Raw genomic sequence first — 17822 nt, 5'->3', positions numbered from 1 at the left:
TTGGATTCGTGCAAATTTTTGAATTTTGACGGATTTGAATGTTTTGAGGTGTACTGTAGTCCATTTCGACTAATTTTGGAAAATGTCTGTCTGTCTGTGTGTATGTCTGTGTGTGTGTATGTTGTGTATGTGTGTGTGTGTATGTTGTGTATGTGTGTGTGTATGTGTGTGTGTATGGGTGTCACGTCTGTGTGTGACCAGTTTTTTGTGGCCGCTCTACAGCAAAAACTACCGCATGAAATCGAAAGAAATTTGGTACACGTATGTGCCGCTATGTGAACTTGTGCCCAATGGTTTTTTGGCGCGAATTCCTCCAAGGGGGGGTGGAGCAATGGGACGTTTTTTGAGTTACGCGTGCTTGTTATTCCTAAGAAAGTAACTGGCGGAATCAAACAAAATTTGGTTCATATGTTGCCATTAACAGGAACAGGTGCTGATTCAATTTTGGTGTCAATAACTCAAACGGGGGTTCAGCAATAGAACGTTTTTTGTCGTCAATTGTGACTGCTGTATATCTCAAGAAATAATGAACGGAATGAAAGAAAAATTTATCGGCAAGTAGCCCTTAGTGGGTATAAGAGCTGATTTTATTTATGGTGTCAACAGCTAAGAAGGGGGTAGCGCAATCACCCGTTCTTTTTTTCCATTGTGAGTGCCCTATCTCAAGAAGTAATGCTACGTTCTGGTTGAAATTTGGAATACAGTGGCTCCCAAAAGTGTTCGTACACTTTGAAATTTTTTTAGTAAAATCGAAATAACGCAAAACTGAATTCGAATATGAAGTCCAATATTTTTTCACATTATTCCTATGTCATTCTAAATAAAACCCTGTAGTTTTTTCAAAATATTGATGGATTTTCTTTTTGAAACGGGTCAATAAACGAAGAGACAGAAATAATACGCCACAAAAGTCTTCGTACACTCAAATATTTTCGAATAAATTCATGATTAAAATTTATCACATGTCGTTTTTTTATTATTTTTGCAATGTGTTGACCCTTAAAAGTCATATGGCTATATTTTTTTTTGTTTATTTATTCCTTAATATTGTATTTATTACTTTAAAAATGGCTGGTATTTATTAAAAACCACAAACACGATTCGAAATTTGAATTTTTTCCTCATATTAGCAGTAAATTGGTTTGAAATGTCTCTAAACTAGTTAATTTATTCCATTCTGTAGTAAAATGCTTGTTAAAATGCTTTAAAGAAAATAATCGGACCGAAAACAAGGTAAGAAAAGGTCAACCGGCGAAGTTGACAAAGCGTGATCAAAGATTTACAGTTAAAAAATTTATGAAAAGTACACATTTGAGTGCTGTAAAAGTTTCTACAGAGTTAAATGAAAATTTTTTACACTTAATTTTCACCAAAAATTGTCCGCCAAGTTCTCTGATTACCTGGGTTAAATGGGAACTCTTCCCGCAGAAATTTTCTTGACCGTGAGAAAAACAGAAAGCTTTCGCTTTTCGTCGCAAAATCAATGATAAATAAGCTCAAAACATTTTGGAATTACGTCTTACTTACCTATAGAAATGAATTTAACATTTTTGGTTAAATTGTTGTATAATTGTAAATAGAAGAAAAAATTAGGAACTTAATCTTAAGAACTTAGTTGGAGCAGTTAATTAGGGACAGTGAAGGTGTTCTTGTGTGAGGGTGCATATCAGCACCAGGACTTGGTAGTTTGGAATTTTTTGATGAAATAATGAATCATGCTGTTCATTTAAATACTTTAAAAATGAATTTTAAACTCTTAGCCGAGAATTTGGTTATCGGAAACAACTTTTTTTTAAATCAAGATAACGATAAGAAGCCCACGGGTTTCAACGTTTGCGTCTAGTGCCTCAAAAATTGTCCTAAAGTTTAGAAAATACCCCTTCAATCTCCAGATTTGAACTTAATGTAACATATGTAGATATATCTGAGGCTAGATTACGAAAATACGGCTTTGAAAACGAGAATAGAGCGAGAAACAGTAAGACTCGGAGTGTGGTTGAACACTTACTCAGAAATTACGCAAAAAAAGGAAAGAAAAATGAATGAAATCTATTCCCAGACGTTTTAAAGGTATTGTTGATACTGCATGATATTCTATTAAATAATAACTTAATAAAGAGTTAGATTATTCAATAATATATAGAAATTTTTTAAAGTGTACGAAGACTTTTGTGAGATAAAATTACCGGCACTTTTTGGTTTTTGATTTTTAAAAGATTAAGTTTTAGTATTTTTTAAAAAAAATTTTCATTTAGTTTTGTTGAAAATTGATCATAGATCTTATAATTAAATACCTATTAAGAAATATTAATTCTAACCAATGGATAGAGTCCTATTTCATTGAAAGTCGTAGGTGTACGAACACTTTTGGGAGCCACTGTATATGTGAATCCATATGTAAACAGGCTTTGGTTCAATTTTGACGCCGATCGCTACAAGAGGTGTTGATTTTTTTTTTTTTTTTTTTTTTTTGCGAATAAAAATAGCCATCTTATGTTTGTTAACAAATAAAATATTTGTAATTAATTCAAGCAAGGCTTTTAAAATAACTTTCAATTTTCGCTCTTTGCTTTGCTTTTGCAATAATTCAGACATTGGGATGGTCGTCAAGTTTTTGCATGTGTAATTTTGTTTTTGTTGGGAATATTGCTTCCTCATCAAGCATGGGGAGGGATCAGAAAAAAAAAAGAAAAGAAAAATATAGAAGAAAGTGTCGTGATGGCCAGAACATACTATTTCAGTTTGATTTTGTTGCACCATTCTTAACTGTTGTATTTGTTTCGGAAATCTTTAGTTATTGGTTTCTTTTACAAATAAAACTTACTAAATCTGAAAAGATGAAAAACTTTTTGATTGGAAATGTCTCAACAGAGGCAAGAAAATAACTAATAAGCATATTTTATTAGGCCTAAATAAATGTTGAAATGGCACCAAAAACAGCAAAAGAGAAAATGAAACTGTACCGTGAAAATATGACAGAGGAGAGAAGAAAAGCAGCTTTAGAGAAAGATAGGATAAGGAAGAAAACTGCTAGAGCTAAAAGAACAGCTCACCAGAAAGAAATTGACAGTATAAGATCTTATGAAAGAGTTCTAAAGTCACATGCTTCAAATAAATCAACTTGCTTGAAAAAAGAAGTCCAACCCATAGCAACTTATAGTCCCCTAGTTATAGGGAAAGCAATGAAAAAAGTTATTTCATCTTTACCCAAAAGCCCTACAAAGAAAATGACTGTGATTGAGAAACTAGCTAGCACATCAGGATTAAATACTCTGACAAGCAATCAGCCTACAGAGAGAGGCAAGTCAAATGCTCAGCACCATAGCTTTGGTAAGCAATTTTTTTGAAAGTGTTGATATTTCACAAGCTCCTAGGAGAAAAGATTGCATTATAATCAGACAAGATTGCAAGAAGCAAAAAATTCAAAAAAAAAAAAAAAATCTGTATATGACCATTTCAGAAGCACATGAACTACTTAAAAACCAAAATCCAAATGTGAAGATAGGATTATCAAAGTTTACATCCTTAAGACCATCGCACATACTTTTGTCTTCAGAAACACCTGCTAATGTATGTGTGCCAGATACATGCAAATGTGGATCTTGTTCTAAAATGCTTAAGATCTGGCAAGGTTGCATTTCCCGATAAAGGAAGAGAACTTGCAGAGAGACTAATGTGTGACACTCAAAGTGAACAATGCATGACAAATGACTGCCCCGTTCGTGCAGATTTGTAGTTTTTTGAGAGTGAATTTTATGAAACAACTTTAAACGAAGACACAGGATATATCCAAAAAAGCATCATTGAAGAGGATAGTAGGTATGAGCAAATAAAATGGTATCAATGGGAAAAAATGGAGAATAATCGTATTTCTAAAGTATTGCATGAAGGCACTGTAAATGACGGAATTTGTGTACTTAAGAAATTATTGCTCAAGTTCTATTTTCATTGCTGTGTTAAAGATAAACAGGCAAATTACTATGCAAAATTAAAAACTGACATTAAAAACGATCCAACAAGAGCTTTGGTTCAAGTAGATTTTGCTGTAAATTATACAATTGGGTACCAAGATGAGGTTCAAAGCCCACACAGGTCTAATGACCAAGTAACAATCTTCACAGTAGTTACCTGGCATAAAACAATAAAAAAATCACATGCTGTGTGTTCTGACTACATGCAGCATGATAAATATGCTGTGCACATTTCCTTCGGGAAGTTGTTCAAAATTTCATTCTTTTGCATAGTCTTACCATTCAGAAAATTGATATTTTTACTGATGTAGCAGGGCAACATTTTAAGCAAAGGTTTAATTTTTGCAATGTAAGTTTTATGGAAGAAGATATGGGAGTTAAAGGTACATGGCATTTCTTTGCCACCTCTCATGGAAAGGGACCAGTGGATGGAATTGGTGGTGAGCTAAAACATAAAGTTTGAATGGAAACTAAAGCACGAAGACATATGATTAATAATGTAGAAAGTTTCGTCAAATGTGCAGTAGCTGTATGCAAGAAAACATCAGTTATATTTGTTCCACAATCGAAAGTTCTTGCAGCAGTGGATGAACTAGAAGATAGGTGGACTGGAATTCAAGCTATACCTTCAACTCATACAATACACTGTGTTAAAGCTGATGGCAGGTACTGTATCAGGCACTCTCTTGTATCAGGAAGCCAATCACTAACAAAATTTAATTTTCAAACAGGAAAATCTGAAACTGTAGAAAGCACCATGCCACAAAGTAAAAGTACAGAATCTGCTGCATTTGGAGATTGGGTTTTAGTTGAATTGGTGTCAGAAAAGAAGAAACTACATCACTTTGTTGGTCAAGTCACAGTTTCTGACAACCAACGTCCCAAACTAACAGTGAAATTTCTTAAGAGAGTTGGCGAAAAGTTTGTTTGGTCAACAAATGATGTTTCAGAAGTTGATCGCAAAGAAACAACATCACTACTCCCAGAACCTTCATTTGACACCAGAGGAAGACTTACCTTTAAGTTCAATTTTTCACGTTATAAAATTTAAATACCTTAACTAATTGCAATTGCTTTAATTAGTACTTAAATTGTAATAAGTAATTGTAATAAATGTGTTTATGAACATAAAATAAGAATTGATTGAATTTTATTCTTCAAAATAAAAAAGACTTTAATTACAAGAGTAAGTTTTCAGAAATGATGCGTCCGTTACATCTGTGATACGTCCGTTACTGTTATATTTTAAAAAAAATAACAAGTAATTTTCAAATTAATAGATATTTTACATGTATACTTAAAATTAACATACTTTTGTTGTTTAAAATAGTTCATTAAAAAATTTCTTACATACAGTGGCTCCCAAAAGTGTTCGTACACCTTGAAATTTTGTAGTAAAACCAAAATAACGCAAAACTGAATTTGAATATGAAGTCCAATTTTTTTTCACACCATTCTTATGCCATTCTGGATAAAACTCAGTAGTTTTTTTAAAAATATTGCCAGATTTTATTTTTGAAATTTGTCAAAAAATGAAGAGACGGAGAAATAATACGCCACAAAAGTCGTCGTACACTCAAATTTTTTCGAATAAATTCATGATTAAAACTATCATATGTCATTTTTTTATTATTTTTGCATTGTGTTGACCCTTAAAAGTCATTTGGCTTTAATTTTTTGTTTATTTATTCCTTAATATTGTGCTTATTACTTTAAAATGACTGGTATTTGAAAAACACCACAAACACCATTCGAAATTTGAATTGTTTACTCACAGTAGCGGTAAATTGGTTTGAAATGTCTCTAAATTAGGTAATTTATACCATTCTATAGTGAAGTGCTTGATAAAATGCTTTAAAGACAAGAATCGGATCGAAAACACGGTAAGAAAAGGTCAATTGGCAAAGTTAACAATGCGTGATCGGAGGTTTACAGTTAAAAAAATTATGAAAAATACACATTTGAGTGCTGAAAAAAATTCTGCAGAATTGAATGAAACATTTTACGTTTAATTTTCACCTAAAATTGTTCGCCAAGTTCTCTGATTAACTGGATTAAATGGGACCTCTTCCTGCAGAAATTTTCTTGTTCGTGCGAATAACAGTAAGCTTACGCTTTCCGTCGCAAAATCAATGATAAATAAGCTCAAAACGTTTTGGAACAACGTCTTACTTATAGATGAAAATAAATTTAATATTTTGGGTTAAATTGTTGTATAATTATAAATAAAAGAAAAAATGAGGAATTTAATCTGAAGAACTTAGTTGGATCAGTTAATCAGGACGGTGAAAGTGTTTTAATGTGAGGGTGCATTACAGCATCAGGACTTGGAAATTTGGAATTTTTTGATTAAATAATGAATCATGCTGTTCATTTAAATATTTTAAAAAGCAATTCTAAACTATTAGCCCAAAATTTGGTAATCGGAAACAACTTTGTTTTTTATCGAGATAACGATAAGAAGCACACGTTTGCATTTGGTGCCTCAAAAATTGTCCTTAAGCTTAGAAATACCCCCTCAATCTCCAGATTTGAACTTAATGTAACATATTTAGAGATATCTGGGGGCTAGATTACGAAAATACAGCTTTGAAACGAAGATAGTACTAGAAACAGTAAGACTCAAACTGGGGTTGAACACTTACTCAGAAATTACGCAAAAAAAGAAAGAAAAAACAATGAAATCTATTCCCAGACGTTTCAAAGCTCTTGTTGATACTGCATGATGTTCTACTAAATAATAACTTTGTAAAAAGTTAGATTATTTACTAATTTTTTGACATTTTTTCAAAGTGTACAAAGACTTTAGTGAGATAAAATTTCCAGCAATTTTTGGTTTTTGATTTTTTAAAAATTATGTTTTAATGTTTTATTAAAAATTTTCATGTAGTTTTGTTAAAAATAGATCATAGATCTTATAATAAAATACCTATTCCGAAATATTAATTCTAACCAATGGATAATGGCCTATTTCATTGAAAATCGTAGGTGTACGAACACTTTTGAGAGTCACTGTATATAGTTTCAGAAAATTTTGGATTACTAAAACTGTGTTTTTAAATTCCATTTGTGAGATACGTCCGTTACTGGCACTAAAAAAAATGAAATTAATTAAAAATTTTTATTGATTAAGAAAAACCAGAATATTAATAAGAAGTTAGCGATATGTCTTTAAATAATATCATGCAATAAAACAAATATTTAACATAATTTTTGTTTATGAGGCCTGTTTTATGTTGTGAATGATACGTCCGTTATCGTAGAATTGCCCATGTATAAAAAGATACTAATGAGAAAATAACTGCCATTATGGCAATCAGCTAGCTTGAGTGCTTACCGAACTTTCTGTAGCAGTCCCCTAGTTTGCTTGCTTTTCAGCTTAACTAATAGCAACTGTCAGCAAACGGTTTTGTTGCCTAACATTTTCAAGTAATCACTTTCAAATAAAAATAGAAATATAGTGTTTTGTTCGATCTCAGTTATAAAATAGTAAAAGAAATGTAACAAACTAGTAAATCGAGGCCCGTAGCTAAGGTTGAAACGTTTAAGGGTGATCGGCAAATTCAAAGAAGTTCTGGCGCGAAAGCACGAATCCAAAACATTCGATGAAATAATCTAATGTGTTTTTCTTTATTAAGACTATTTCTATAAGCTTGGTTCTCACTAAAAAGCATGGAACAAAATAAGCGTAAATGATTTCTTGATTGCAACACTCAATAATTGCAGTTAATCTTAATATTTTCATATTAAAATTAATTCTAAAGCAACCAGAGCCAATAAAATTTAAATTAAAAATTTAGCGAAGAAGAAATATAGGTATAGTAAAAGCTATTCGTACAAATTTGTATACCGCCGCATTTTGTGTAAAATTAGCTCCTGACGTATATGTGCCCTATTTTCGTTGAAATTTTATTGATGAAATATAATTTAAAATATATTCGCGAAAATTTTCAGAATTAAAGTACTTATATTTGTTATAAACTCTGAAATTAACTTTGGGTGTCATCTAGCAGATGGGTGTCACCCCCGGGGCAACCTTCCCCCCCCCCCCCTCTAGAACTTGGATTTAGAAAAAAAGCTTTTTTCTCTCAAGTTACAGCTTTCAAAAATTGAAAGCACACGATTTGATCAATATCTATTTGTTAAACATTAAAAGGGGGCAAATTACAGGTAATCCTTTTCAATTTTTTTAAAAAGGGATTGTTAAGTCTTCTCACTTTTTAACTCGTAACTATTGGAAAATTTGATTTTTAAATTGAATTTCTAACGTTGTATGCGTTTTAGGTTTACAATAAAAAGCAAATTGCGAAATTTTCATAAAAAATAATTAATATTTTAATCTCTGTTTAGAGGTTTTCCCCCTTCCCCTGAAGGGCGAGTCGGGGTTGGATTCGGCCATTTTCCTTCCGACTCCGCAGCCCTGATACTAACCACCGGTATCGGTTCCCGCAACAAGGATAACAAAACTTAATTGATCCCAGATGTTATCTCGAGTATTTACGGAAGCTTGAAACTCAAGTTACACTCTCTTCCTGCTGTTCTATTCATTTTGAAAATCTATCTAACGGTACGCTGATTAAGCGCGATGTGTGTCTTCATAATGCCATAGAGTCCCGAAATTTGACTAAAATCTAAAGCACAAATACGTTTGGAGTGGGTTATCAAAAACTGAAACTAAACAAAATAATTTTTCTACATGCCCCTTTACTTCCAACGCTTTTTTTAATTAATGCTCTGAGTTTATGCAAACTAACAAATAAATAAATAAATAAATAAAATAACGTTGTGAACTACTGAGAATTTTTTAATTTAAAGTTCACAGTTTTTCGTCTTGATCAAATCAATCTGTGCCAAAAAAGTTGCACTAATAGGCCAATTATCAAAACATATTTTAAACAAAAGTCTGGTCTTTCGTTCATGAAATATTGAATTGAATTTGGTAATAAAAAATCATGTTTTATGATGTTTCTAATTTAATTTTAATTGATATGGCTTTCATTTTCAAGGTCCTATACAAAAAGTTTGGGGCTCCTCTCTCAAAATGTTTTTCACGGTCTACTTGTATTCTTCCGTTCATTTCTTTGACATTGGGGCCCCTTTCAAACTTGAGGTAGGGTAAAATGATCGCATAAGAATTAATTTAAAATACGGATATAATTTTAAATATGTTATTTTGTAAACAAATGAAAAATTAAGATTGCTTAAAATATACTCTTCTATGCAAAATAAGTAAACTATACTTATAAATTTAAAAGAACTAAAATTAACTTTAAGCCTTAGAATAATCATTAAAATAAAGAAATAAAATAAGTGAACGTAAAGTAGCGTATGTTAAAATTAGTTCCATTTTCCAAAATAATTAAAAACAATACAGGAGGCAAAAATATTAAAACTTCAAGCACGTAGTGCATTCGATGAAGCACGTGTTGGAGCATTTCCAAAACATAATTTGTTTGTAAAAAATATATAAATACATAACCACGTCAGACTGAATTGCAGGTTACTGCAGACACGTGTTTCGGCGTTACAATGAACGCCTTTTTCAATGCAAAAGAAATTAGCTTTTGGATGAAAAAATATCCCACAAAAAAATATCCAATCTTTTTTTCGGATGTTTTTTCATCTATAAGCACATTTCTTTTGCATTGAAAAGGACATTCATTGCAACGGCGAAACAAGTATCTGCAGTAATCTGCAAAGTGTGCTATTTGGCGTTGTTATTTCTTATTTTACTTTTTGCACAAAAATATTTATTTAACTTATAGTTCAATTTTTTTTTTACCCAATTAATATACAAAGTAAAAGAAAAATAAATTCAAGTAGAAGAGATCTTTGAAAATTCAAGAAAGTTATATTAAGATTCAAAATAAATCAAAGTTTCGTAGACAGATTTTTTTTTTTTTTTTAACGAGAAATAAATTTTTAGGTAACTACGCATTTATCTGTGCGTCTTTAACCCAATCTCCTCTGGATTAGGAATGTCTCAGGTCTAAGCTGATCTCGTTGAATATAGAACATCCAGGGAAAGCCATTCCGCTTTGGGCTGGACATCCAGTCCTGAGGATATCACGAACCCTGTATGTCCCGAGGACACCAAGGAGTAAGCATTAAAATCATCAGTTGTCACGCGCCACAACTGGCGAGCGGAGGTTGGCGAACAAATGGAGCAGGGAGTGAGCCCCCTAGTACAAAATTAAGAGGAGTGGGAATTTTAAAAATAATTTCCAATTCATTCAATCTATCGAATGTGTCGCCCACCTCACAGTGAAAATTGAAGGGAAATCTTGATAGAATAAAAAATTTTAAGCAATGTAGTAGTCGGCGATATAGAAGTATCTCAAACCTCATCAACTTCTGTAAAATATTGTAGCGATCGATCGCGAAGCAATAAAAATTAAATAGCAAACTTTTTACTAAATCAGCAAAACATTATGCTACGTCTTAAAGAAATGTATTAAGAACTAGTGGTACCCGCACAGCTTTGCCCGTAATAAAAAATTAAAAGGTCTTTTGGTTCGTCTGTATATTTACAAATAATGTATGGTGAATTTTCTCGCCAATTGGCTTGTATGCATGTTACGGTTCCACGTTATGATAATTTCGTAATTTACTTGTCCATCTTATGATATTTTTGTTCTTAAAATTGGATTGGAAAAAGAACCACATCGAATTTTCGAAAAATCGCTTCGAGGTGCACACTCCCATGGTACAAACTAACTTTATGCCAAATTTCATGAAAATCGGCCGAACGGTCTAGGCGCTATGCGCGTCACAGGGATCCTGACAGACAGAGATCCGGACAGACAAAGGAACTTTCAGCTTTATTATTAGTAAAGAAGATATTTGAAAAAATAATAGTTTAAAAAACTAAAAAAACACGCTTTCGTAGCAAAATGAACTAAAAAGCGAAAAATAATCTTTGGAAGATAGTAGTTGACCAATCATTTAATTTTAATGTAATACAAAAAAGCGTGGGGTGCTGTCTATTTACAATTTTGCTTGGACAACAAATGGAAGAAATTCAAGCAATTGATAAGAAGCCCCCCACGCTTTTTTGTATTGCATTAAAATTAAGTGATTGGTCAACTACTATCTTTCAAAGATTATTTTTCGCTTTTTAGTTCATTTTGCTACGAAAGCGTGTTTTTTTAGTTTTTTAAACTATTATTTTATTTTTCTGTTTTTTTAGTCTTATGTTGGAGAATTATCAGACGACGAAATTATTTATAAAACGAGTTCGAGGTAATATCTTAAAGTTAAGACAAGGGCACTCCGATGGGAAGCTACTGATGTGAGTCATCGATGTATGTTTGATGAAATCATATTTATATTGCTTTGAAAATTTGAGATGCATTTGAATAAAAGTTTTGTTCAACAATGGTCTGATCAGCAATGAATTTCCAATTGAAGGCTCACCTAAATTTTGGCATGAAATTAGTTAAAAACAATTATATTTCATGTTCTAATTACCTTGGAGCATTGGAACAAATTTTGTCTGATGCAGAAAAATTAAAGGTTTTTGTAGATATTTTTAAATAATTTTTGCGAGCATTTTTTAATGTATTTTTTTAAATTTTTCCTTTTTCACATTGTTGGATTTATGCCAAAATATTGATTAAAATAGGAGGAAACTAACAATTAAAAGAGTTAATTAATTAATTTGATTGTAGAATATTGCATTGTCATCCGGTCTGAGGTCGCGTGCCAAATTTCTAAAGAATCCGATCGCAGGAAGTGGGCGAAATTTGAGCTGCAAGATTCCGTTACAAGATACATACATACATACATACATACATACATACATACAGGTGAAGCTAATAAAAGCATATTAAAATGGGAGAAGCAAACTATAAAAAGTCAAAATAAACAGAAGAATTGATGTGTCCCGCTGCAATCGAGAGTCTAGATTTTGAGTTCGATTCAAAAAACTTAATATTTTCCTTCTTTTTGATCAATAAAATTTGTTAAAACATTTAAATTTGTATTTGCATTGCACTCGTAATTTGTTTGACCTGAAAAACAGAATATTTTGCGTTCCTGTACGTACAAAACAAAAATTAAACAATTTTAATCACTTTTAAGAGTATTTATTACACACTAGTGATACACGCACGGCTTTGCCCGTAATAGAAAATTAAAAGGTCTTTTGGTTCGCCTGTATATTTACAAAAAAATTTTGGTGAATTTTCTCGCCAATTGGCTTGTACGCATGTTACTAATCCACGTTATGATAATTTCGTAATTTACTCGTCCATCTAAATGATATTTTTGTTCTTAAAATTAGATTGGAAAAAGAACCACATCGAATTTTCGAAAAATCGCTTCGAGGTGCACACCTCCATGGTACAAGCTAACATTGTGCCAAATTTCATGAAAATCGGCCGAACGGTCTAGGCGCTATACGCGTCACAGGGATCCTGACAGACAGAGATCCGGACAGAGGGACATTCAGCTTTATTATTAGTAAAAAGATACAGATAAAGATGAACCAAAATTTTGCACATGAGGACCACATGAAACTTGCTATCCCCCCTCCCCTCCTATTGTGCTTGATTCTGCTCATTTATGTACCAAAGTATTTAAAGTTGGAAGCTTTCTTAATTTAAAGTGTAACATTTTTGGAATGCTTTTTATCTTTGTAGAAAACAAAAATAAAACACACAGGCACAAGTAACTGTGGGAGCAAGTGCTTTTGACCTCTTGGCCACTGAAGATCCCTATATCAATTTCATTATATGCATTAAAAAAGTCATTAACATGTTCTAACAAATATGCCTCGAAATACCTAAAATATTAGCGAAAAAATAAAAAAAAATTCATTAATAATACTTTGGTTTCGTCGACAATTCTGTTTGAACCGAATTCAAAATACTTGGTCATTCTATTTTTAAATTATTTTGTTATCCACGCAATTGATATTTGGCATTGAATAGGGGTATACAAGGGGAGGGTCATGACACTTCCCAAACCGTCGATAGATTATAAGCCCACTTTTGCTCAAACACTTTATCCTTAACTTAAACACATTTAGTTTACACATTTTTCATTCTGCTACTTTCTCATCTTTATCGAAATTGTAACTTAAGTGCTTAAGACATGACTTGTCATGCATTAAATTACAAAATATGATTAGAGAAATAAAACTTATAAGTTAAACAATTGTAACAAAAATGGAAAATACATCTCGGCACTCGTTTCAAAAATAAATAAATACAAAGCAAATAAATTTAATAAAAATAAATATGCAATATAAAAGGAAAATAAAAATAAATTCAATAGCAAAAAAATAAATGAAAGAGATCTTAGTTTTTCTCTTTGCATCTCCTTAAACAGCCTGTTATTGATGCAACAAACTTCCCCTGTGTTACCTTTTTTTTTTGAGCAATCATGATTGCTTATTGTTCTCACTTGACAGTCCTTGATGTTCCGGTTCCTTTTTCAGCTTGGACCAGGCCTGCAGCACCACCGTCCACCGGCGGCGGCGCGGCTGGTCCTGAGCACTGTCCCCCGGAATCCACTTTTGCTGGGCGGTGGCGTCCATGTCCTACACACGCATGCGCATACACAGTCGCCTACGCGCGCACGCCTTTACACACATACACACGCCTACGTGCACACACGTAAGCCTACACACACACGCACATAACTATATACACGTAAGCACCCAGGAGGAGGGACATGCTTGGGCGGGGGAGCCATTTCTAGAAACAATAACTCGAACCAGTAGAGTCTTGTCGCAACTCGTGATTGCGGAAAACATAATTTGAATTCAAAGTTTCGGAATTCAAATTAATTTTTTTTTCTTTATCTTTCTTTATCTTTACTAATAATAAAGCTGAAAGTCTCTCTGCCGCTGGATATCTCTCTGTCCGCTAATCGGTCGGAGTTGGTTTCGCTCACTGATCGGCTGGATTAGAGTAACGTGGTGGCTTGGCGACTTTGGCTATAAACAATAGAGTTGCTTGATCATTTGTTTAAATTTTAAAGCTACTGTTACTGTAATTTATTGCATTTTTTGTTTATTCGGCGAAATATTTCAAATTCAAAGAATTCTTTATGGTTTTTAAAGAGTGTTTAGTCATTTTAGTTCAAGAATGTGTTTGTTTTACATCGGGAGGGGGGGGGGGCAGTGATTTTCGCTTATTCAGGCAACTGTTTTACCTTTATCATTTTTGTTAACGATATCTTTTTGATTGTTTCATTCTTTTTCATATGGGGGACGTTGCAGCGGGATTATCTGTTCTAGATGGGTAGTCAGATTTTTACTCAATATCTGAGGACAGCTTTTTATCTTTTGAGTATGGCTGAAGGAACAAATCATCAAGTACGGGTGAAAAAATAATTAATAAAACAACTGCGCAGTGGGCATTAGATAAATCAAGTTGTAATAAATATACGCATTCTGACACCATAGCAGCTTAAAATATTTTTTTATTTTTTTCAACAGAACTATTCAAACACTTGATAGTTTATTGAATTTTTTAAACTTTTTAATTTACAAAGTTTAAACAGAACAACGTCTGTCGGGTCCTCTACTATCTCTATAAATAAGTAATGTATCCTTCGGTTTTCCACCCGTAAATTTACAGCGGGAACTCGAGAACAATGTATAAACACAAAATGTACACATGTGGGGGGAGGCACAGACACGTGCAATATAGTACAGGGGGCCACGAACCAAAACGAGCTTATGTGTGCATCACATGACTTCCTTTTACGCCAAATTAATGATGCTAGTGACTTGGAGTAAGCAAGGAAACACTTTAAATATTTACACTCCTAGTTCGTCACAAACCGATTTAAAAAAGCGTTTTACTGAAATTAATTTGTCTAATAACAATTTTAACGTGGTTCAATGGATAACTCTCTAAAGATTGCCAAATTGAAACCAAATTCGAAAACTTATCATTATTTTTTTTTTCAGAAAATTTTCGACAACTTGGCGACAACACTTAACGATCAAAAGCTTAGTGATATCAGCCAAATGTTCGCCAAAATATAACATCACTTGAGTTTGCATTGATATTAACACTTATTTTCCTCAAAAAAGGTGTAAAAGAAAACTTTTGAAAGATATGAATACAACTAAAAGTGTGTGGGGGGTGTTTACGCAACTAGACCTCACTAGGAGTCTACATACCAAATTTCAGCTTTCTACGACATACCGTTTCGGAGTTATGCGAGATACGTACATACATACGTACATACACACGCACATACAGACGTCACGAGAATCACTTGGGGACATAAAGGGATTTATGGGGGGCGAGGGGGGCAATGCACCCCCCAGTCTTGGGAGAACTTTATAGATGGTAACAACACACCTTGAAAAATGTGAAAAGAGAAAAATCATGATTTTTTTTTCTTTTTTTGAAAAGATCAGAAGTGAAAATGAAGAGAATAGCGACTATCACCGTACACTGCATTACAAAGAGTGAAGCTGTTACCGGGTTGTTGAAATGTGTTGAAAACGACTACTTTGAATTGAAAACCATTAAAGCAAATATATGAGAGAAAATATAAGTAATCAGCCGCTATACTTAAAATAATCAACGACTGTTTCAAGTTTCAACAAATTGGAAACTAAAACAAAGATTAAAAAAAAAAAAACCTGGATTTACCTATAAACTAAACAAGCTATAGTTGAGGGCACCCGCTTTGTTGACGGCCCCCAACTCCGGAAAATTTCATGATTTGTTCTTTAAAGAAAAGAAGAAAAGTACTTGAAAAAATAAATTCCATTTTAAAGTGCTTGAAAACCTTGAAAATTTGGAAAAGTGTGGATACAAACCATAAATTTAAAAATTTATAGCAAATAATGGGGGGGGGGGGGGGGGAGAAATGCCGAAATGTTTCAAGTTTAGCTCCTTGCCACATCCTGCATCAAAAATATAAAAATCATGTTTCTCACGTTTCTGTAGCATATTATTTGAGATAAATTTTTGTGACTCACATGTTTCATATATTTCTGTTTATTTAATCCCGAATGCAGTAACTTTGGCAATTATTTTGTATTTCTTGCGTTTATCTTACTTCTTCTGCATATTGTTAATCTGTTCAGCCCAGAAGAAAAAAAACACTACCTCTATTTTTTTTCCGTTTTTTGCACTATTTGTAATTGAAAATAAAAAGTTGTTGTAATGAGAAATCAATATTTTTTTTTTCTTTCAAACTTAAAATGTTCTTCCTGATGGTCCTTGGAGCACCGAAGGTAATGAATAACAGAGGCGTTACTCCACTTTTGAGGCTAATATGAGCGGCTTTCGTTTGACTGAGCCCCATTTTAGGTGGAAGTCCGACTTTTGCTCAGACACATTTGACAGATAGCACAATTCAGATTTATTACAATACAAGGAAATCAGAAGAACACCCAGGGCAGTGGGGGGGGGGGGGGGGAATCGAACCTGTGCCTCTCTGCATGCAAGCAGTTGCTGAGCAATACCGCTTGGCCACCGAAGCCCCAAGCTTAAAATAGTTGTTTCTTACAAAGTTAGAACAATACTGTAAAACAGTACAATCAAGTACTAAATTTCAGAGACTGGAAAGGCCAATTTAAGTGCCTTAAATAATTTTAACTGTTCTCAAGTCCTTGAAACGGATTAGATGAGTCTGAAATTCCTAAGCAAAGTGTGCTTCAACTTTATTTCTTATCAAGTGTATAAATTATGAACTGTTCATATGGGCCTATTTTCTAAATCTATACACCATTTCTTTAAAAGCATTTTTTTACTATTGATCATTTTGCATTTAATTCACTGTTGTGTTTGTCGGTGGGTTGGAGGCGTGATCAAAAGCTGATTGAATTGAACCGACAGCCAAAGTAAGCAAATACCAATACATAATCTTCTATTCTTTCTCGCTTTTTTTCTCTGAGAACTGTTGTAATTGATTTGTCAACCAGAAAATAATTTTTACTGTGTATTATCGTACTTTGCAAAAGAGTGTTTTGCTATTTGTCTCCGAGGTTTTAGTAGTTGCAATTACCCCTTCTAAGGCTTCAAAATGCAGAATTTTATATCTATTTTACAAAAATTCCTCCGGGGGAGAAACCCCCGGACCCACCTACAATTGGAGATATTCTATCCCCTACTTAAAAGGGATTCCAATTTCCACCTTAGACCTTATGTATAATGCATGGAGGGGGGGGGGCGCTTTAAAAAATGGCCTTCTTTTGCCACCGATGGAGAAGTTGACCAGACTACTAAAGAGACCCAAACCCTGAAATAGCTTAGAGGCACGCTAAGTCTAAATCCAGCCAGTTGTAATCAATACAACTGATAATGCTAAAAAAAAAAAAATGCTGCCCCCCCCCCAGGAACTCAGTTCTAAATCCGCCTATGCTTGGGATGGTCAAAATGGATAGTTCGGGAGTCCATATGTTCTTAGGCATATATGTACGTGCGGAAGGGTCGAAAAACCACTCTATATTCATTCGGGGATGAGTAAAATAGAAAATTAGACCGAAATTGAGAGAAAATTTTTTCGCGAAAACAATATTTCCTTTACTATGTAAAAGGAAGAAAAACGATGATGATGAGGTATTAAGGAAGTTACAAAACAAAGCGTAGTAAAGCAAAAAAAAAAAAAAAAAGCAATAATAATAATTAAAATTTACGCTTCTACATTGTAAGATGTTTTAAAAAGCTTAGTTGAGATTAAATTAGTTTTTGGTTTTCGTTTCGTGGTCGATTAGATCTTGCGCCCTCCTTATTATCAATATAACGCGCTATTCATCTTTGCCTGATGTTATTCATTAAAGTCAAGCATGACATTCAATTCACCAATTTAGGTATTAAAGAAGTTACTAAGCAGTCCGTGGTAAAGCAAATAATTTTGATAATAATACATTAA

General features: G+C 33.1%; 1 protein-coding gene across 1 annotated transcript in view; it reads left to right on the top strand.

Moving 5' to 3' along the window:
* The first annotated feature begins 3227 nt into the window (after positions 1-3227).
* The window catches only part of LOC129216354 (uncharacterized), a 59329-nt gene continuing 44734 nt past the window's right edge, over positions 3228-17822 (top strand). Inside the window, exons 1-2 of the mRNA XM_054850570.1 lie at positions 3228-3330; positions 4703-4863. Coding sequence (XP_054706545.1) covers positions 3228-3330; positions 4703-4863 — 264 coding nt within the window. The remainder of the gene's footprint in view (positions 3331-4702; positions 4864-17822) is intronic.

The sequence above is a fragment of the Uloborus diversus genome, chromosome 1 (assembly GCF_026930045.1).
Source record: "Uloborus diversus isolate 005 chromosome 1, Udiv.v.3.1, whole genome shotgun sequence".
NCBI lineage: Eukaryota > Metazoa > Arthropoda > Arachnida > Araneae > Uloboridae > Uloborus > Uloborus diversus.
The sequence above is the reverse complement of the archived record's forward strand: the minus strand, read 5'-3'. Positions and strand labels throughout refer to the sequence as shown.